The sequence below is a fragment of the Gallinula chloropus genome, assembly GCF_964237585.1.
Source record: "Gallinula chloropus genome assembly, chromosome: 5".
Lineage (NCBI taxonomy): Eukaryota > Metazoa > Chordata > Aves > Gruiformes > Rallidae > Gallinula > Gallinula chloropus.
In genome coordinates this window covers 58,254,268-58,276,999 of record NC_140090.1, presented here as the reverse complement: position 1 = coordinate 58,276,999, position 22,732 = coordinate 58,254,268, and the positions used below count along the sequence as shown (strand labels likewise).

Genomic DNA, 22,732 nt, shown 5'->3' with positions numbered 1-22,732 from the left:
TTATAACTTCGTTACAATTTCAGATTAGATGTTACAAAATACTCCTTCAGTAGTAGACAGTTGCAGCTGTGAGTTTTCATTCCTTTTGAAAATTATGTGCAGGTGATGGGTGCTTAGAAATTAAGGAATAAAACAGAGACTCTGAAAAAAAGGCGTTTGAGAAATTTGCCAATCATCCTGTAGGAAACTGGCACCAGAATTAGGACTTTCAAGATGTAAGTTTTGTTTTTCAGTCCTTGTACAGTATAATGGGCCCATTTTGTCACGATGGCTGGTAGCACTCCTTGTTGATTACACACCATGGGATTTGGATCTATAATTTTATCCATGGCAGATAATAATCTAAGCCAGGTCTGTACAAGAAAACGTTGAACTGGTTTCAAAAGAATGACTATAAGCCAGATGCACTTAAAACAGTTTGCCACCTCCTTAAATTGTTTTTGTAATTTACAAAATTCAGCTCAACTGATTGAAGAGATGATAAAGTCAATTTAAGTCACCCAGTTTAGGGAGCTGCACCTGCAACTTTTCCCTCTAGACAAGGTCTTGCCTAGTAAGTAGGAGGATCAATGGCAGGTTAATGCAATTGGCAATGTAAGAAGCTGGAAAAAACAGACTTGTTATTATTTGTATGTGCTATTTTGTAAACTATTCAGGCAAGGATTTTTTCTTCATAGATATCTCTAAAGTGACAGCTAACACTCTACTAAAATTAATACTAATAATATAGATAATGATGTGCTAAATTGTTTTCAGTATAGTTATTCCAATTTTACTGGAGTGTATGTAGTACTGAACTGAATTTACTCCATTAAGACAAATACAGCTAACTACAGCAGTGGGCCACTTTGTGTTTGCTCTGGTGGGAAACACATGCTTGTGACTAAAGAAGAGATAAAAAGAGGTAGATACAGAAAGCAGAGAATGTATTGCTTTGTTTAAATTTATAGTTCACAGAGTACTTGTTTTCCTTGGCATATGTTATTTGCTGTATAATCTAATAAATAAATAAAGGCACTGATTGTGTGAAGCATGCTGAGTGATGACCTGAACTAGCAAGTATGCCTTGATGAGGAACTCTTACTTGGAGAAACAGAATGTTATTCATTGCTGTAAGATCAACTTATTTGCTGTGGATGAAGGGTTTGATTCTTCTCTGTCTTACGTGACACAGGGATAATTAGATTCATGCAAACCAATGGAGTGATTTGTTCATTGACTCTGTTTTGATTCTTCTACATGTTGGCCCATTTCTATTTTTAACACAATACATTAAAATAACAGGGAGGAAAACGCAGTACAAAATGTGGTTTTATTCCTTGACTATTTGCTCCGTGTTTCCTGTCCAGCAGTAGGCGTAAAAAGAGGAATAGCTCTAGAAAAGGTGTAGCGTTGCAGTTGTACCAAAAATTTATGCTGTTGATAAAAGAGCAGCAAGTACAGTATTAGCTTCTGCTGTGTTGCTGAATAAACTCTAGAAAGCGGTTTGCAGTGTTGAATACATATCCTCCTGAAACTTATTTCCCCTCACAGCATGTGTCTCTGCTTTCAGCAAGAGTGAGTTATGCTATATTAGCAATAGAGGGTAAAGAAGAGGTAGCTTTTTAAAGGTGCTCAGGCAGCTGAAGAAGTAGGTAGATGACTAATAGGATTTAGGACCCAAGCCTGGGAAACCTAAATATCTTTAAAAGTCTCACATAAAATTCTTACAGAAAACCTTCCATTTCCCTGCTCTGCCTGACCACTGATGCCATTATTTTAAGTACCAGGTTCTCATGCCCCGCAAGGCCTGGTCTGACAGGTATTTATGAGAATCCTGGAGGTACTTCTGTTTCCCACGCTCATTACCCTATATTCTAGAGACAAAAAGCATGACTATATGGACCTGGCCACCTCCTGTAGGTAGCAGGAGATTATTTCTACAAGTGTTGCTTTGCCACATCTCCCCCTCCCCTACCCCCCCCGCCATGTTGACGTGCCACTTCACACACACCTCTTCAAAGACAGTTAATGCTTTACGCCATGAAGCAATGGGGCTGGTCAGCAGGTGGAAAACCAGTCCTGGAGACCCTCCGAGTCATCTAACTCCTCATGGGGAATGAAGTTGGACCCCCAGCTGCTCCCACACCTATCGGCCATTACCGTCGTCTCTTCCCAGGCCCTACTCCACCCCAGCCAAGTGCTGACGCGCCGCTGCCGGGCGTGTGGCGCTTGGACCTCCGGTCACCGCGGGGCCTGGAGCAGCCGCCGGACAGGGACGCCCGGGGTCTGGTGACCCTCAACCCCGCCTGCCCCGTGCTCTCGTCTGCCGCCTCTGTCAAGGTCCTGCCCTGGAGCGCACCCATCCTGCCCCAGGGAGACAGCCTACCGGGAAGCCCGCAGCAAGGCCTCAAGGCACCAGCCCGGGGCCCGAAGCGGAGGCCGAACGCGAGGGCCGGTGAGGGCGGCGGGACCCACGCAACCTCCCCGGGGCCGCTGCAAGCGCGCTCAGCCCAGCCGCAGGCGGCGGCGGGGGCCCCGCGCTGCTGCCGCCCGCGGCCCGGCCGCGCTTCCGCCCGCGTCAGCTGACTGCTGTGAGGAAGCGGCGGCGGCGGCCCCGGCCAGGCTCCGAGCCCGCGGAAGCCCCGGCACGGCCAACCCCGCAACCATGGCAGGGGTCGTGGTGAGCGGAGCCCAAGTAAGTGTCCGCGGCTCGCAGGGCCGCTGTGGCGGCAGCCTCACCTGCCGGGAGCAGCCTGTCCCGGCCGGCGCGTCCCCGCCCCCGGCTCTGGTAACGACTACCCGAACTTCGCGCCCACTGCCGGGCGCTCAGCCGGGGCCGGTCCCGGCTGGAGGAGTCTCTCACGGGAGCGGGGGGCGGCAGGCTCGCACGGGGCCGAGGCGGTTTAGTTTCGAGCCGCGCGTCGGCTCCGCGCTACGGGACGCTGCTCCGGCATCGCCCCCCGCACACACGCTGCTCTGAGGCCGCTGCAGGGATGGAGCCCACCAGCCGTCCCTGGCCCCGGCAGCGCCGCGCGGGCGGGGGGAGGCGGTGGCGCGGCGGGGGAGCAGGCGGGGCTGCCCCGGGGGCGTGCGCCGGCAGCGCCCGTCCTTAACGGATAGGTAACGGGGCGCCGGGGGAACTGGTGACAGGGCATTGTTACTCGGCTGCTGTAGCCTGCTCGGACGCAACAGGCGTGTTCCTGAGGCTTTGCTGTGGGAGCAGCGCGGCTCTAAGAGTTCACTCCCGGGCGGGATCGGAGCCGGCGGTGCAGCTCGCCGCGGGGTCTGGTGGGCCGAGGAGCGCGTTGCCGCTCTCAGGTTTGGGCAGGATGCGGGAAGAGCTGAAGGAGAACGCTAAGTATTGTTCCTGCTGAAAGTAAACGCGATGCATGTTTTCTTTTGGTTAAAGAGGGAGGCTGGGAAGTAAAACAAGTTCTACTGGCCTTTACCCAGTGCCTTATTTGGCTACTGAAAAAAATTCTGGTTTATAATTCGATATAATGACTGCTGAACCTGTGACTAAAACTAGCAAAACATTCTGCACACACAACCCTCCCCCCTCCCGCCCCCCAAAAAAAAGAAGAACTGAAACTTGACTTTGACAATGGTTTGCCATTAAACCAGGGGGCAGCCCATCTAATTGCTTCTTTAATCTGGTCGCTGTTTCTGTGTGGAATTAACGTAAATGTGTCTGTGATGTGGAGGCCGCTGGCTAATTTTGCAGCTGCTGTAGGACATGGTTCCTGTGGTCTCTGTGGTGCACTGTGGCACTGAGTAATGTGCTGCCTTCTTCCCTCGAGCGTGCCTTGAGCCCCTTCAAGTAACGTGTATTCTTAATTTGGCTACGTGCCTAACATACGGTGTTCTACAGCATTGAGTAAAATGTAATGCTCAACTGACTGTAAATATTCTCCAGATGTAATTCCCTTCAGTAGAAGGAAATATGCAGTATATAGAGTTCATACATGACCTATTTGATGATTTTCTTTAATAAATATGTTACTTTATGAGTTACTAAGACTACAATATCATTGCAAAATGATTGGAGGGATTAAATGGTAATATCCTCTGAAACTGAAGCAGAAGGGAGGTACAACTGCTATTGACAGGTTACCTTATGTTGTAAATAGTTTGTAAAACTGTATTTGTTTTCCTGAATTACATACAGTGTATTGAAGAGACTGCAAGAATGTCTGAGATGTCCATAGCCTAACTGATGCTGGACTTTATGGGAAACTTTCTGAACATTTCAATGGCGTATTGAGCAGGGCACCAGTAATAAGAATGATTGACTCCCAACCTGTATTAGATGTGAGTTGGACAATTAGGCAATGGAAGCATCTACATCCAGCTTTTAATGCCATGTGATGTTCTGTGACTGGTATAGAAAACTCTAAGAAATCTCTGATGTGTTTTGTGCACGGAACTTGGGAAAAGTGTGCTTGCTCTCATCTCTCAGTGGTGACACCTTGGGATGTGTACTTGAAAGCTCGTATTCGTTTTAAGGGTGTTTGAGATGGATGCAAAAGGAAGAATACTGAATTATCTACACTTCATTGTTTTCTGGGTAAAAGATTTTTGAACTCAAAGAACGAAAATGAAGAAACAAGGACATGTTACTCTTCTGTTGTCCAGAACTACTGAAGTCTTATATCAGCATTGCTCAAGGATTAAAGAGCAGAGGAGTGGAGAAATAACTCTTGAAAACTTGTTAAAAAAGTCTTGTGTGTTGTGTTACTGGCGGTCACTGCTGTCCTTACAGTAAAGAGAGTTCCAGGATATCCAAAGCAAGTTTATGTATGAGAGATCTGAAGTTGATTGCACTTTGTGTATTTTGTAGAAAAAATAAAGCTGTCTGTTTTGAATTGAAAAGGATGCTTGTATTATGAGTGTGCTGAAGTGGATTTTGTGAAGTAAAATTCCTTTTACAGGGCCTCAGCATTAAAATGACAACCGTATTCCATCTGCAGGTACACCTGTGAATAATCTGTTTGTGCCAGTTGTGCAAAAGTATTTGTGTATTATAATAGTTCAAAGGTTGAAGCTTTTCAGCATTTAATATATTTTGCCTCCTGTGTGCTCCAGAACACATTTGTATGAACTCTTCAACTTCTAGTGGGGCTAGAACATTTCTGGCCAGGTAAGTTTCTGAAGCAGTGGGAATGCAGGTCAGAGTCTCTTGCTCCTTCTCCGTTGCTCCTTCCTGGGTGAAAAGCAGAGCGGTGGTCTGTGTTTTTGCAGCGTTTATAGTTAGTTGCTTGAGATGGTTGCACGCTACTACTGTTAATAGGCATCATATTTTAGTCAATTTATTTCAGTGTGTTACATTGAACGACATGCTTAAACAATAGTAGTATTCTGCTGTCAATGTGGTATCTTTCCAAGGGTTTGCAAGCATTATTTTAAAGAATTCTACTGTTTGGCGAAGAATGAAACAATCCTTGTATGTATACTTGGTGTGTGTGTTGTAAAGTACATTGCAGTCTTGGCTGAAACCTGCGGGACATCTTCCCCCACCATTTAATTCAGCAAATTCTGCAAAACAGTTTCTGTTATCTCCAAGCCATTAGGATGCCAACTAGCCAAAACAGTTCCTTTCCCTTTTGTCCTTATTTTCTAAAGCCATGTGCATATCTGCTAGGAGAACTTACTGCAAGAGCAGGTATGGTTTAACAAGGCAGAGAAGTTGTTAAACTGAGCTTCAAGCTACCCGTTTTCTGCTCATAAAAATTATTTCACTGTTGTCAGCTTTATCTGTTGAAGTTATTGAACCAAATGAATTAAATAGGATGCAATATAATATCAGATTGCAATGATTTTTAGAGTCTAACAGACTGGGATGATGTGCAAAAGTACATACTGTCAGCCTGTTCTGCAGAGGAGTCTCTCTTTTAACAAAGAGAGTGAGATACTACTAAAAGAAAGTTTGACTGACTTTTATGCATATTTTTCATCTAACATCTTTTAGACCAACGGGGTCTGATCTTGGAATTGGTATTAAATATTTAGATAATAGCAATATCTTATAGATAGTTGTCTAACATAGTGTAGAAATTTACTTAACTCCCAATTTGCCATTTAACAGGGATAAAGATTTCTTTAGCACAAAATTGATAATGCCATTGTTTATGCTGCTATTTTGAATGTGGGGGGGTGAGCTGGTATAGATGAATGGATTTCATGACAATAGGTTTGGCAGACTGGAGGGATGCTTTGATGAAATCAAACCAAATACTTCTGAGACAATACAGCAGAGAGAATAGAAAAAGCTTAGCTGCTTTATTGTTTGGATTTTTTTGGAGATGTTATCACTCACTTCATCCTTCCTGGGTGGAAAAAATAAATCTGAACAAACTGTAGGCTTGCTACCACTAGTTGCTCGTATGTCTGTTAAAGGTGGGTTCAAAGGGCTGGTATGAAAAAGCTAGGAGATGTTCACAAGTATTTTGGGTTATAAGGAGAAGTGTGATCTGAACACAGGTGTTGAAGTCAGAAATCTTGAAGATTTATACGACTCTGAAAAAATCTGCATGTCATGCTTTGGTTTTTTTGCTTTTTTTTTTTTTTTCTCCAGGTCTTGGGCAGCCCTCTTGCTGTATCCCTAGCATGTCACTGGGAAAATACATTGGTCTTAACTTGAGATCTTTTTTTCTTGTCACCAACAAATGGCCCAAATGTCCTGCGTTTTAGAATTGATTTTGTTGCCCAGACACCAAGCTGTGTCTTGTCAGCAGCAGATGGGAAATAATCATCTCCTCAAGGAATGGTTGTGAGAATGGGTTGACAGTACACTGCTTGAGTATTTCTGGACCAAGTTTCCAAAGTGATCTTTAGCGTTGGTGTGTACTGAGGGGCAAAGTAGGAAGTCCTTTGAATGGCTTCTGATATTTAAAAAGAAATTCTTCTGGAGTGTATCATAATGGTAATTCACAGTAATGTAATTGATCAATTATTTTTTTACCTGAGAGGAGACAAGACATTGTACACAAGACTGTAGAGGTAATAAATGTTAAGCTGATTGTATCAATAAGAAAATGAGATTGTGATAGATTCTACAGCAGTAAAAGTGATGTAGCTTAGAGCTGTAATGACTATTTACTATACTGTGTGTTGTCATTGAATCAATGAGACAGAACCTGGACAGGAAACTAAATAATCCACTTAATGTTTCTTTTTTTTTTTCTTCCAATTCTCAGGTGTCCTACATTAGTCAAGACTGCGAAGAAATTCCAGAATTCCTAGGAAGAAAGTATGGACATGTGGCAAAAAGGCTAGATCTTAGCTTCAACTTGTTAAGGTATGTGGCAGTCTATAGATTTTCAAGTGCAATGTGGGACACCAACTCCAAAAACAGAATCCTTCCTTTCTTCCTTCCTTCCACCTCCCCTCCACCTCCCAAAAGTAGAAACATGCATGTATGTTTCAGGTACAATTCATTGTCATCAGGTGGGTGAGACTGTTTTATGGGCAATATTTGTCTCTTTCTTGCACACCTGGAACACAAATAACCAGGTGAGTCTGGAAACCTCTTTGTTCTCTGCTCAAAATGGAAAGTAAGCATCATTACCTGAAGAAATGAAGGATGGGATCAAAAGTTAATTGTTCTTAACCAAAATATGAGTAAGTGTACTTTTCTCCGTTCTTTTTATTTGCAGATCTATAGTTATTACCATAGGGGTTTGTAATGTCCTTTTCCCTGAGGTGTTTTTTGTTATAAGATTTTATTTTTGGGCAGCTATGTAGTTAAGTGCTAAAACCAAATGCAGTTAGAATTTATAAATAAATTCTAATTATTTTAATATATGGATTAATTTAGAATGCTATAGTATTCCTGTTAATTATTGCAATATCCTTTTTCATTTAATTCTTGTGAGAGAGCCTGGTGAAGTTCATCTGTGTATCTTTTTTGAGGTTGGCAGCTCTGCAGGTAAGCAGTGAAAAAAGAATGGTGTGTTGTCATCTGCTCAAGAAAAATGTAGTTTTTCAGTGGTAGGATTGGACTCTCTTTGAGTTTTATTTTATTGAGGGTAAGCTTAGAGTCTGCTTGTGAGGAGACATAGAAGTAGTATGCTGGTGCCTTGTTCTCTTAGGGAGAAGAGCCACTGCTTTTATCTTAGCCCTCAAAAATGTTCTTCTGAGCGTCTGTCAACCCTGAAAGAGTGGTTCATGCATGCAAGAAGTAGCAGAACAAAGGAGGCACCAAACAATCTGGATTGTTACTGTTTTCTGGCTGATGACTCTGTACCCACAGAAATTGTAATCAGAAGAGATAATTTCGCTAGGAGAGGGAATTGAATGGGCATTTTTTCATTTTTGTCATGAAGGTAATTAAAGTTTTCCATGTGTATTCAGATTTAACGTATCATCAAGAAGACTGCTCGCTCTTTTACACCTCTGGAGGCACTGCCTCTGGGGAAAAGATGGTTTGTTTCTTTAGTTTAATGTGGGATTTGAGGAACAGTTCCTCTGTGTTCATTTTAGTTAATAAAATATTAACATGAAACCTAGATGTAAAATACCACTGTAAAACTTTAGGTCATTAGTTCATGTTTTCATGAAGAGCTTAATTGGTGATGTATTTCAGAAATCTGTGTTTTCATCTCTTCTTTCCTTCTCTACCCAGAACACTGTCATTTATCTTATTTTTCAGAAGGGTTATAACTTGTTTCTGTTGGGGTCTGGGGAAAAAAGAAGTATGTTAAAATCCTCTGTGGAGAAAGAGCGAAAGTGCTTGTTTTTGGGGTAGTTGCAATCAGCTTTTGATGTAGGATAGCTTGCTGCTGTAACATTATTCTAACGCCAGAAACCAGATCTGGGGAAAGGGGAGAGGTCTTCTTGTTTTGTTTTGTAGGGGCTTGAGTTCTTTTTTTAGCTTAGGGAAGCTAATACTAAATGTGACGAGAGCAGTAAGGTTTTGTTATTGGAGCTGTGATAGATACGCTAAACATAGAAACTAAGAATGAAGTATTTATTATACAATAGCAGTTCAGACTGGTCTGCACTCATATATGAACACTGTGCCTGCGTATTACCTGAGAGAGTCAGATGTAGAATAAATGCCATAGCCTTAAATGAATGTGAATTCAGAAGACTTGTCTTGGAGAGCTGTCATAATTGTCATTTACTTTAAACAAATATTATTGCTTGAAAAATCTGACAATGCTGTGGTATAGTGATGAGTTTTGTGATTTTTATCAGTGAATTATTAATTTGAGAAGTTTAGTTTTGTATGTTGTTTTCAGTGAGGAAGAAATACTAAACTTAATGTCTCTTACAAAGGAGTTTTGATTTTTTTTTTCCTAGAAAAACTGCTATCTATTGGTAAAGGCATAAATTGAGTGAAAATGGCCAATGTTAATTAGAATCTAGGAAAAAGGAAAGAGAATATTGTACTTTGCTGGCACAATAGTTATCTGCAGGAAAGGTGTTAGTTTTCAGTGTACTACTATTAGATGGAAGTGTGTGTGTGTTTTGAAAGAGAAAAATTTCATTGGTCACTAACTTTTTAGCCTACATTTAAGCCAGAGAAATGCTGAAAAAAGTACTTACTAACCTTTTTTTAAAAATGTTTTGTATATAGGGTTTCCATGTCCTAGCCTCTGTAGATATGGCTACTGCCGAGTGTTGGGAAGGAGTCATCCTTCTGTAGCAGGCAATAAATTCCGTTATGTAAAAGTGTTAATAGTATCTCTGATAACGTAACAGTTTCATTAATAATTTAAGAAACTGAGCATAGAGGAAAGGGTTTTTTTTGAATTTTGTGGACAGCAGTATTTGCAGTTACTTTATTTGATGTTTCTATTATTGGCATAGTTGCATGGAGAGAGAGATAACTTTCTGTCATAGTAATGTATTCAGCTGTGTGGTCAGTTGACAGCAAACTCTTCTTGCAAGACAACACTGTCCCTTCTGAACCAGAAGTTGTGTGCAGTTGTGGCTGTGCAGTTTTTACTGTGTCTACACACAAGCTTATCCATATAAGAGACTCTTATCAGAAAGCTGTATTTTGTACTACATGATATAGATGTCACAAAACTCTCATATGCCACTGATGTAATACAGTACTTGGTTGAACAATTGTTTTAGTGAATTGTACTGATTTTGATACCTCTGTAATGTAGATAACTCTGTTGGAAGTCAGGATGGAGCCAGGTGAGTTATTTTACTGTTTACGTCTTTCCCCTGTAAATGTGTGTTTTCAGAGGCTTGTCCAAGCATGTTGGAATAAGGGTGGGAAGACTGGCTGATGCTGTTAGTAAAGTGAGAAATTAGTCAAACGTGCCATATTTTGTGACTTACAAGCAAAGAACTTTTGACAAGCTTGTCCATTAATAACATTTCAGGAGATGCTGTTGTGTTTTTCTGGGAAACAGAGCTTGTTTTTTTTGATAACAAAGGAGTTCCCCCCCCCCCCCCCCCCTTTAAAAAAAAAAAGGATATCTTCTAAGAACTATCTTATGGAACTTCTGTCTTTGTTTATTCTGCAAAGAAGAGTAATTATGTGGATTCAGTGTTCTTCGTGCTATGGTTCTGTTACTCAGATTTCTCTGTTTATTTTTTTATTTTTAGGTGCAATGTAAACACATAAATGTACATAGGACCAGAGAAGTAGATTGGAGGAGGGAAGGGTTGTAATTAGTTCTTTTGTATTGCAAATTTAATAAAGAGGAAAGTGTATATTTTCACAATTTTTTTTCTGACTTAGGTGTTCTTCCTGGGCTAGAGCCTCTTCCGCTTTATTAAGTAAAAATTAGGGCCTGTGTAGATTCTTAATTGACTTTGTGTCAGATGTGGTAAATCTAATAAGAACACGTGATTAAATAATCACAAAAAGTTACTCTTTTAAAGAATTGTCTGTCTTGTTTGCCTTTTTCTAAGAACTAGTGTGTCTCCTTGATTACATGGATGTGACTCTGGCACCCAAAGCAAGTGACACTTACCAATCGCAATGGTTATGCATCTCTCCTTTTCCCTGGGAGTGAAAGAAAAGGTAGAGGTGAATGGCAAAAGGGGGCTTTTATGAGGATCATGGGGGAAAAAAGAGGAGTGACAGCAATTTTGTTTTTGTGGGTGTGTATGAGGCAAAGGGAAAAACTGGCATGTACTTAAAAGAATGCTAGTTATAGTCAGCAATGAATGGTGCTTCCAGTTTACACCTTTGGTGTGTGGAAATCCTTCATCCCCTGACCACTATAGTCCACTTATGAATTACTTCTTCTCATGCTGTCCTCCTTACAGATTTTGTATTCATGGTGAGAAAGGTTGAGTGGAAGGAGTGCCCAGAGAGGCTGTGGAATGTCTGTCCTGGGTGATATTCAAAGCACATCTGGACAAAGCCCCAACCAACCTATTGTGACTTTGAAGTCACCCTGCCCTAAGCAGGGGATTGGACTAGATGACCTCTAGGTGCCCCTTCAGACCTAAATTATACTGTGATTCTGCAGCTTTATTGATGTGGGCATCATAAAATGGCCTGAGTTGTAGCAGGCCTTCTGATTTGATATTGGCAGTGGTTTTTCAGCTATTTTAGAAATGAACTATTTACACTGTGTATTTTCAGTAAGGCATGTTTCAGTAGCAGAGATGTTTTGCTTTGGAAATCTGTTCCCAAGTCTCTCACGGCAACTGTATTTGATAACCTTTCTTGATAAGAGTACTGTAAAGGCCACTATTTTGTTTCATAATATCTGGAAAGTGTTCCCTGGCTCCTCTTTCATGAAAGTAGACTGTGTGGAGGGAAGTCAATGATGTGCCACTGTTGGTGTTACTGGGAAGCTTTGCTGGAAAGGATTTCAAGGGGGAATGAAAAACTATTGTGGATCATTGGAGGTAAAGATTTCTTTGAGGGGGGTGGAAGAAAAGAAAAGGTAGGTAAAAAAAATCACTGGTGAAAGGAAAAAAAAGAATAGGGAAGTTAGTAGGGAGTAGAAATTTGGATGAAATACAGAGGGGTTTTTTAATGCATTATGCTGTCTTTTGGATAGAAAATAACTTTTGAATAATTTTTTTCAAATTTTGGATAACTTTGTGCCAAACTTCTCCTTTCACATTAAAGGCTAAATGCAGTCCGGTGTTTGAATAGCAGATGTTAGTGTTTTTGTACAAATAGGTACCATGTTTTTATAAATAGCATCTACAGTTTGATTCACAGTTCGACTATTTTTGTCCTTGTTATTTTTAAACATGTGGGTTGTTTTCCTTTTTCTTACAGAGATTCCTTCTGGGTCTAAGATATGAGGCAAAAGGAAGAGTGAATCTTTAATCTTGGCCAATGAGGGAGGATTAATCCAATAATTGTGCTCATGGAGATACAGATATCTCTTTCCTCTCTCTAGGGTGCAGATTATTTCTGCTAGAAGCATGAATAATTTGCACAGTGTGTGCTTGTGCATATTTTCCACTGTCCGATTAAGAGGGTGTATGTATGAAAACATCCCCTTGAACTTTAATCCTAGTCTGGAATGTTCCTCCATGACTTCTGTGAGGCTGAGGCTTTGTAATATCCTCTCTGTGGACTAGAGATTGATTGTTTCTCTCCTCTGCCTACTGTTTTCTTGCCTGGGGGAGTATGCAAGTGGCAGCTTGAAACTGGGCTTCAGTTTTACAGGGCATGTTCCTCTTTGAGTTGAGTATGTGAAAGAGAGGCTTTTGGCTTTTTTCCCTTTCCTATTTTTTTTTTCTTTGCCACTTTCCCAGTCTGTGCAGCAATAAGACACAGAACAGGAAGATGAACAACAAGAGAGAGACAGAAATAAAAGCCAGAATTCAAAACAAAGCATGACATATTTTTTAGAAGCCTTTAGACTGATCTTTATAGCATTTTAAAATGTTCAAGAAAATGCACTATTGTTAAAACTTTTTGATGGTTTTATTTATCAGGTAGAAAAATATTTTCATCATAATTGGGTAACTCTTAATCGTAGCAATTGCATATTTATCAGTGTGAGGGGCTGTTATTAATGTAGCTGTCATGCACAAACACATTTCTGCATTAAATCCATTTAGTATGTGCATTATTCGGTCTAGAATGTCACCAGGACATCAAAGCCCCCTTAGGCATAAGAGCACAGTGCCCTGCTGTGGCTGCAGAAAGGGCTTGATCAATAAATGTAACATGTTAATGCAGAGCAAATAGAATAAAAGATTTCTTTGACAAGACATGAAAAATCACCTTGTGGCAGCTGGCATGGTGATGCCATTTCAGCGGAGACACTAGCAAAGTTGATCTGACAAGTAAAGAGGAGAGATGATGGTTATAAGGTGCTTTTGTTTCAAACTTCTTTCTTGACCTGTCAGGTTTTGAAGGAGCCTGAATGGCCCTTTTTTGTCATGTGAAAATTGTAGTCTTAGGCAGTTATGAAGCAGTTATCTCTTCTCAAATTGTGAATGCTGCTGTTTAATTGATTCACTTAGCATTTGAAACTGTCACGCATTAATAATTGCTAAATCCTGTAGATACTGCTCCAGTGTGTCATGCTTAAATGTGTAGTTATCAGAAAATTAATATCCTTAATGAACCGATGCTTTCAAACTAGCATTGCATGAAATCTCTTTTGCCCTTTCATTTGCTGAAGGTATATCAGCCGGTTTTCAGAGAAACCCCTCCCGACAGTTGTGTGGCTTTATTTATTTATTTTTTTGATGCCCGACAAATGCCAGCTTTGCTTTGGGTACATAGTGTGCTCAATGACAATAAATATAGTAATTATGCTGGAGTTAGTAATTAACATAATTATAGTCAATTACGACAAATACAGTGCAGAGCTAAATAAATGAGGGTGAGAAATTAGCAAGCTAATTGATTTACCTTACTTGCTGCTTTTTCTTGCAACTAGCAGTTGCAGATTTTCTGCAGGAGAGAGTGTTTACAAATAGCTGATTGTGTTTTGAAATGATTCTGTCTCACTGCTCTCGTCCTGTTCCTTTTACACTGAGGTGAAGAGGATTGAAATATGGGGTAGAGGTTAGGAGGGGAAAGGAAGTGCTCTGTTCTCACTGAATGCTTTGAGGTAAAATGCATGTACTTTTAATTTTAGAGGCTTCTTACAGTATTGAAGGTAAAAAATCATCGTGATGCTTCACAAACAGAACACGTTGCTACAGAAATTTTGGTCATGTATTTTAATTCCCTCAGATGTGGTGAATTACCTAAGAGACATCTATCTATCTGTTTATTGAATTACAGAGAGATGCACAGCACTGGATGGATAGCTAGGGAAGGAATTCAAATTGTTCAAGTAATCCAAGTGTGTTGAAACAATATGCCCTTGTTCAGCCATCAGTTTCAATAATTTAGAACTATTGGACCAGTAGAGATGCACAGTATCATAACATTTGTGCACATTATAATTGCCTGTTTTGTTTCAAGATGATTTATAGTATGTTGTCTGAAATAAGTGTATTGGAGCTATGCAGTTAATCTGTTTCACTTGCCTCTTTTTTTTTTTTTCTTTCAAGCATGACCAGTTTCCAGTGTGAAAAGAGAATTAATATCTTTAAGTATTGAAGATTTTGTATTGCTTTTTACAAAAAAAGATGTTTAGTAGTAGCTGAGATTTCTTTCGTGCTTTAAGAAGACGGTGGTTTACAAATGTTTGTGAATTTTGTACTTGAAACAGTTCACTAGTGAATGGAATTTTATTTGGAGACTTCAACAAAGGAATAGTGTTTTCCACAGCTAAACAATCTGAAACGTGCAAGGTCTTGATAGTTTTTCTGCTGCTATTGCAGTACCGTGTCAAGTGCAAATGAGTTGGTTTGTAGTTTGAGGTGGGTACTTCAAGTTTACCCATAAGGGATGTTGTATAGTAAGCATAAGATGGTGGTTTTTAAAATAATGTTGAAATGTTATGAAAGTCTGAAAAGAAGCGTACGCTAACACTGCTAAGGGTGCTCATTCTTTAGAAGCAAATCTGCTGGAAATCAATTCGCTAAATGAAGTATTTATATACAAGTGATCATTTAAATTACTTAAAATGTACAGATGTAATAGTTTTTCAGATAGTCTTACATGTTTATTAATCACTGTGAACTACATTATGCATAATTATCTTTCTAGTAAAATAACTATGAAATATTCTTACCTTACTAGATGGACTGAAGATGAGCATGATGATGGGTTCACTTTCTATATGCTTAACACCCAGGGAGTTGTATTAAAAATTTTTGTAGGTACATGTCAGTTGTAAAATGGGAGAGTGTTGCCAGTAACAAAAAGGATTTTAGACTTCAAATGTTAATTCTGCTTTTGATAGTTGATAGACAATCAAAGCTAAATCTACTGCTTGTCTCTTCTTCCCTTCCTTTCCTCTCCCACCTTGCTTCCCCTTTTTGAAAAGTGGAATTTCAACAGGAACCAGATGTGATCTGGGTAATCTATGAGGAAAACTTTTGTCCCCCCACAAAAACTTTGAATAATATTAAAAACCCTATTAAGACATGGTATGTCTCGTACAATAGCTATACCTGTGCTCTGTAACTTTGTCAACTTTGAACGTGACTATAGAATATTTGCCTTCACAAAGTATTATCTCTGTATGTTTTTGTGACTTGTGTATTTTTCTGCTCTCTCAGTCATTGGTTTATTCATGATATGAAGGCAACCAGTGACATACTAGTTTTAAAAATATCGAATTAATGGCTTATGGCATGTATTTAAATACCTTACTGATTTCAGCAAACTGTGACGAGTATATAAGTTGCTGTTTTGATGGATAAGTTATTTTTCCAAACTCAGTGGTATGTAAGGAACAAAGTGTACAAATTGTTGTATTTCCATTTTGTACTGGTGGTTATCATCTTCTTTAGTGCCAACAGCCTCTCTTCTTGTCCACTGATCCTTGCTTGTCTTTTTATGGCCATGTAGTCACTAATAGCCTGTGAAAACACTGTGGTGTATATATACCTCTGACCCCCAGTGCTGGCCATTATCCATTGATTTACTGTATCTGACAGGTCAGAACATAAGATAGTTTTCTGTTCTGCTTTTTTCAAGAAGGCTTAAAGTTGTGAAAGGTGTTTCTTGAGAGCGTGTAATGTGACAGAATTGGGCAAAAGCTTTTTACATGAATTTTTGGTGGGGGAGTCAGTGTATGTTCATGATGTGTAATGGAGAATTTTTGGGAGGATTGCTAGAGCTGATACGTCTGATAACAATACTAAACATACTGCACAATTTGACCTTAAGTGAAATAAGTTTGTGAGTTTGAACTGTTACATCCTTAAACATAGCTAGTGAATATTGCTGTGAGGGATGATGATAGCTTTTTGGTGACCTCCATCTCTAAGGGGCGGTTGCAACCACAAATAAAAGTGAAATGTGTACTCCTGAGCAAAGGTGAGTAACAAACTTCTTGGACTTAACAGAGATCAGATGTCATATTAAGCATCCATTGATTTAAGACTGTTGATAACACTTTTTGGCTGAGGCAGAGTGTTTCCCAGTGTTTGCATGACATAATTTCCTGTGAATGAGTGTGAAGTTTTTTCTCTCAATGTGATTTCCTGTGTAAAACTGAAGTTGGCTTTGGAGTGATGTTGGACGCTAAATCCACACAGCCTGTGCTTGTTTTCTGGGTATGTGGCGGGCTTAATTCACTGGCACAGTCAGTCTAGTTCCTCTTATGAGAACTGGAGTCAGTCTTAAATTAAAAATAGTTTTTGTTTTGAATTCCATTCTGAATGACAGAAATCAGATTGAGAGAAAAATCAGTTAGCTAATTAATGGAAGACTACTGCAATCTATGGAAACATTGGCATTTGGAGGAGAAATAGTTTGTACTTGTTTTAGTTTTCAGAGAATTTCAGTAGATTGCAAGTGATGTCTTGGTGACTTCTCCTGTGTAGTCTGTGGTTATCTGGATTTTAAGTCTGAACCCTACTTTATTTTAAAGAGTGTTGGGGGTTAAAGAAAAGGGAACAATAAAGAGCATGCTGTAAGTATAGTAATCAGATGGACCATTTTTACTTTCTGACTTCCTTAATCTCTCTTACTCTAAAACAGTATTTCCTCATCACTGCTGTTGTGAAACAAGAGCCATGGACTGCAGAAATAACTGTTGTCTGAGGACAAGGAGCTTGACTGAAGGGAAGAACCTGCATTAACCCTGGAGCTATTGTCTCTGTCTTTTTGTCTTTCTGTTTTGTTGAAAGGTATCTTCTTCTCCTTAATCCACTACACAAGATTTCTGGCATCTAGTTGCAGATGTAAAAGAACTTGACTAGTTCTACTTACCAGTCACTGAGTAAGAAGGGTCCCTGTCCTCCAGTATTTAGCAGACTTGTTGAGTGGTCATGGTACAAATAGCTAGTTGGCATGTCAGAGGTAAAATCCTTACAAAGCTTCTGTTTATGTGTTATATATTGTCCTGTGCGGTTTATGCTCTTTTTGAGGTCTTGTACTTACATAAATCATCTTTACGCAGATTATCTTGGAGATGATTTTTCAGTTTAAGACGACAGTCCCCAAACCCTTAGCTCATGCAAGTGTGAAGAATGAGTTTTATAGAAGTGCAAAAGGGCCATGCACTCTTCGCAGGCTCAGGAGCCAGCATGTCAAATCAGACATGCTATACAATAATTATACTGTCTTTAAGGTCATGGTTAATGTGGTGTTATAGAACAGTTGCAGGCTTTACCCATCAACTGATGCTGGCAATCATGTGAAGTTTTATCATTTCTTTTATTTCTGTTTTTGTTTTGTTTCCTCTGTCTGTCTTTTTGACCACGCTTACCTAAGCAATTTACTGGTGCAGTTGGAAGATCATTTCCTATCTTTGTAATTTCTCCTTAATTTTTAATTTAATTTCTTTAATGAGGCCTTAAGTGGTAGCTGTGAGTGTCCTTTGTATAATAAAACCATAAGTTTTTTTAAATCATCTCATTGCTTATGTTTATAGGAACCCTTGCTGCGATGAAAAACTACAGAAATCACTTATTTTAAAAGAACACAAAGAAGAGATGCAAAATATGTTAGAGAATAGTTTGTAATCCATCCAAAACTTAGGGAGGTTGATAAGCCCTTCCAAATTGGACCAGACTCAAACACCTTCTCTTCAAGTGGCTAGCGAAGTTTTATTTTGGATGTTTTTGTTCATCTGGTCTTGGTCTCATTCTCTTTTACCAAGTTCTAACAGTGCATTTTGTCTCTTGAGTGTAAAATCTCTTAAAGCACAGCTGGAGACAAAATATGAAAACTTGATCTAGTTATGTAAGTGATAAAATGTACTGATTATTTTAAAGGCTGAAGGAGATGTGTTCTAGGTGTGCCAAGGATTAGCAGTATATTGAATATTCAGAAAACTCTGCTTCTAACGCAGTTACGTTAAGATAATTTGACAGTCCAGTGTGTGGATGTTAAAATTACAGCTGCTGCAGGATCAGAACACATTCTTTTTCTACCTATTATCTTGTGTTTAATACTCTCTGTGTCATGGATAGTGAAGTATTTTGGAATAGAACAGAAACAGTCATATGTGAAGGTGATTATGTCAAATACTGTGTTTTTACAAAATGGAAACTACCCAGTTGAGAGGCTGTGTATGTGTCCAGTTTATTTCCTTCCCTCCCCTCACTCTGCCTTCTTTTCTAGTCCCCTTGACCCGCCCCCCCTCCCCCCCCCCAATCCTTAAATCAGCAGACGGCTTCTGAAGGTGTTGCTGAGATTTGGGTGCAGGTGCAATGTAAGGCTCTTGCTTTCTTGCATAAGCTGTCCCTTTTGTTCATTGTGTTGCTTGTGAAGAGGAGCCAGGCGTTAGCTAGCTCAGCTGTTCCTGTAGAGCATTGGTTCCAGTTCTACCAGGTGCACAATTAGTAAACTGTCTTGTAGCCTAAGTGGGGAATGTCAGAGGGTAGTTCAATTTCTTTCACTGTTAATTCTTTGGCTTCCTTGAAATAAGTCATACCAACAAATGGTCTGTTACTACCACTTATAATAGGGCTTTTGAAATGTGGACATATCTTAATGGGAATCTATCTCAACCCATTTAATGTGGGCCACTACTTTGCCACCGAATTACAGCCTCTGGTCACTGTAACTACAGGTGGTTTGAAACAAGGGCTTCACCTGCATTTAAATGACTGAGCAATAAAAAAGAAGTTTCTAAAGTTAAGGAGACTAATGTGTTGCTGAAGACTTTGTTTTGATCATAATTCATCTCGTTTTCTATTGATTGGTAAAGGGAGGAAGAGAGGACATATGTCTGTACTGAGCTGCAAGTGAATGGGCAAGTGTTTCTTTGTGTTTTAGTACAGCAAATGAAACTCTTGGTTACTGTGGCCCTAGTATTTTAACCCAAAGTAAAATGGTAAAATCAGCTTTAAGGTGCTGTCTTGAACTTTTTTTTTAAATTTTCCTTCAGTGTGGGGACAGAAGCACACTGGAAACAAGTAAGACTAATGTGGGCTCTAGAAACACTTCAAGATATCTGGTAGTTACAAAGTTAATAGTGATAAGCTTTGCTGTAAATCCAAGTATCATATAACCTGGGATGAATAAATAACTGCTATATTGTGGTGGATAGGTCTTAGCAGTAGGATGAGTAGTGTTAGAACTGGCCAGTAGGCCTCATTGTATGCACAGCAGTATCAAATGTTTCAGGTTCTGTACCTTTTTTTATGTGCTATAAGATCATAATCTAAATCAGTTTTCCTGAATGATTCCTTGACTGCAAAATTCTGTTGGGGGGAGCAGGGGAGAGGGGAAATGGGGAAAAAGGCTTCTGCACTGTAGTGAATAGAGTGAAACCCTATCCACGCCTTTTTCCTAGCAAAATAAAATCTAAAAAAAAGCTATGTAGATACAAACTTATGTTAAAAATTCATCTCTAAGTTGCTAAAATCAAATAATACCTGACCTTACTACAGTGTCAAGAAGATTTGCTTACTGAAATGATACTCCTGCATTTCAACCCTTTTACCACTTCCAGAAAATGGGTATTTCTTTTCACTAGATTTTGTATGCTGAACACAAGTGAGATCCTTGATGTTTGAATCTATCCAGTTGAATAGAAATCGCTGTATCCATATTAGAGAGCCTGCATATCTGTGTGTGTATGTAGAAAGCCAGCTATTACTTATTTCCATCCTGTGCAGGTTGGTTTTTCTGCAGTGTTTTTATATCTGTTTCTTGTATATTTTTGCTCCAGAACAATTATATTTATTTATTTATTTTAAGGCCTTCATGTCTAAGTCATCACTGAATAGAGAAAGTAATTTGCTGTTAAGATTCCCCCACTAGTGATTCCAGCTCAACCAACCACAAGTAGTGCATTAAAAAGAACACGTTCCGCCCCCCCCCCCCCCCTTTTTTTTTCTCTCCACTGGTCTAGCTAGCAGAGTGCATGAAAGGAGAGAGCTTTGACCCCAGAGAGCTTTGTGTGGTAGGTTCTTTTCAGATTCTTGTGTAAATCATACTAAGGCTCCGTGTATAAACTTGACAGTAAACTCTCTCTGCGCTTGACAGTGTAACTTCAAGCTTTTATGTTATTTAAATATACTAAAATGTACCCTGTATGAAACTGCAGGTGCTGCTACGCTTCTATTAGAGCGCGGTAATGCTTGCCTTAGAAAAACTCTGAGGCTGGTGAAAGAGTTAAGCAAAGCAGCCAGAAACCATTTTCAGCTTTTACTTTGCAGATACAACCTTTTAAGCATACCTACATTTACCTGCAATGGCAATCGTTTTGCATTTTAATGACAAATCAAGTACGCTAACTTGCATTTGAAACGAAAGTGCCTTAAATGTCTCTGGCTGTCAGAATGAGATGTTAGGAGCTTGATGAAAAGAGAACAAAGAAGACAAAGTATGAAGCCTGGATACAGAGCAAAATGAAATAAAACCTTGTATGGCCTGTCAGGGGTGTCAGTTGATATTCCTATCTAAAGCACATTATAGTATTACTTTGCAGCTCATAGCTTACTCATCTGTCTTTTTTAATTCATCACATTCTAGCCCACATCTTTTAAGTCCCATGTGTCAACAATGGAAGAAATCTGTTAATTGACAAATGAGTGTCACAAATGTGAATTGGTGCCTTTACATCAGAGGCAGGTAGTCTCTGTTGTTTTTTGTCGGCTCTATTATTGGCATAAGCCAGTGTAAGACATCTGTCTTTGCCAGAATGAGAGATGACAGCCAAAGAAGGGCTGTCATTGTTTTAGTGCATGTTCATTCTGCTGAGATACTGTATAAAGATAAAATGTCAGTTAAAAGAATATGAAAAACTATCGGGAGGAAGTCCTTAAATTACTTGGGAAGGGGATCCGGGAATTGGTGCCAGAATTGAAATCCGAACGTTCCAGTTTGCATCTATCACATCAATTTAAAAATAATACTTTCTGAGTAACTGGGTCAGTTTATAAGGCATTTAGGAAAACGTTATGTTGTGTTGGCATAATTAGCTCATAAGATGGAAGGAAAAACATACCTCCACAGGATATGAGTTTATTTATTACAAGTTCATTTTTCAGACATGTATAGAATTGTCTCAATAAAAATATGCTGTGTAGCATCTCTGGCGTTGATTTGCATCTGTTTTGAAATATTGAAATTGCTCTATTCCAATTTCTTTTTCTGTTATAGTTCTATTTTAGATTGATGAATAACATAATGAAATAAAAAGCATAGCCAGCTGTGAGTTGATGAGACAATTAATAGGAAGAAAATTATTAACATAGTTCTGGGGTATCTAGAGGGTATACAGTATACAAAAGTTACTCCCAAATCACTAAATCCCCTTATTGCAATAAATGACGTTTTAATATCGGATAGTGAAAAAGAGAGGAGGAAAGTGTTTTAGTGGAGGAGGTGGAAAAGGGGAATAGAGTGTCATAAAAGTCTGCCCTTTTGCTTTTTACTTTAGATCAAAAGTCATAAGAAAGATAGATCAGCACATTCATCTTCCGCAGCTTTAACAACCATATGCTGTGGGTGCTACAGGACACTCCCAGTGTGTGCCTCCCGCTTCCAGAATGACCTGTGACTTTGGTTCTAAATCACCTGTCTGAAGTTCAGGGATTTTGAGGACTCTGTTGGCAGCATCTGGTGAAGGACAAAGATGAACTCTTGATCTGTAGTGAGACTGGCTGTATTTTCAAGATGAATGTCTCTAAACAACAGTTTAAGACATAAAATGTCTTAATTTTAAAATGACTTGGTTTTAGTTTAAATAGGCCTGTTGATACAGTAGGTTTTAGAAGTTTTCAATTTTTATACTAATTAATACAGGTAGAATTGTAATGTATAACTTTATAGGATTTGTCTACATTCTTCCGTGTTAATTTTTTTTTTTTATTTGCTTCCAGCAACTAGTCGAGCAGCAGAAGAAATGTCAAACTGATGTTTCTCCATCCCTTCCTTGCCATCTAATGTGGGCCTCTCAAATTTTGTATGTCTTTGATAACTGATTATTGCTGAGGTGCCTCCTGGCTGTTTTACTACAGTCCATGGTTAATGTTGATTGCAGTTTTAATTCTTGAGACGGGTAACAAAGTTAAATAATTTTATGGGGCTTTTGTATCCTAGGGTCTAAAAAGATAAGGATGAGGATCAGACAGCTTTGAAGTCTTTGGATAGACATATTGCGGCTTGGTAAATAGTTCTTTCTTGTAAAGGAAGATCTGAGAGAAGGTGGTTTGTTTCTTAAAAACTTCTTTTTTTAATTAAGAGGAAAAAAAAAAAAGCTAGTCTCTTCAAAGTTCTTTGGAATTCATTTTACCAGACATCATTTTAAAATATTGTAATCTGTGAAAT

At 39.3% G+C, this 22,732-nt stretch overlaps 1 protein-coding gene across 1 annotated transcript in view; it reads left to right on the top strand.

The window, feature by feature from the left end:
* Positions 1–2,647: 2,647 nt before the first annotated feature.
* LRMDA (leucine rich melanocyte differentiation associated) overlaps positions 2,648–22,732 on the top strand; it is a gene marked incomplete at both ends in the record, with an annotated part of 657,780 nt that continues 637,695 nt past the window's right edge. Inside the window, 2 exon segments of the mRNA XM_084265034.1 lie at positions 2,648–2,677; positions 7,179–7,279. Of these exon segments, the coding sequence (XP_084121160.1) occupies positions 2,648–2,677; positions 7,179–7,279 (131 nt within the window).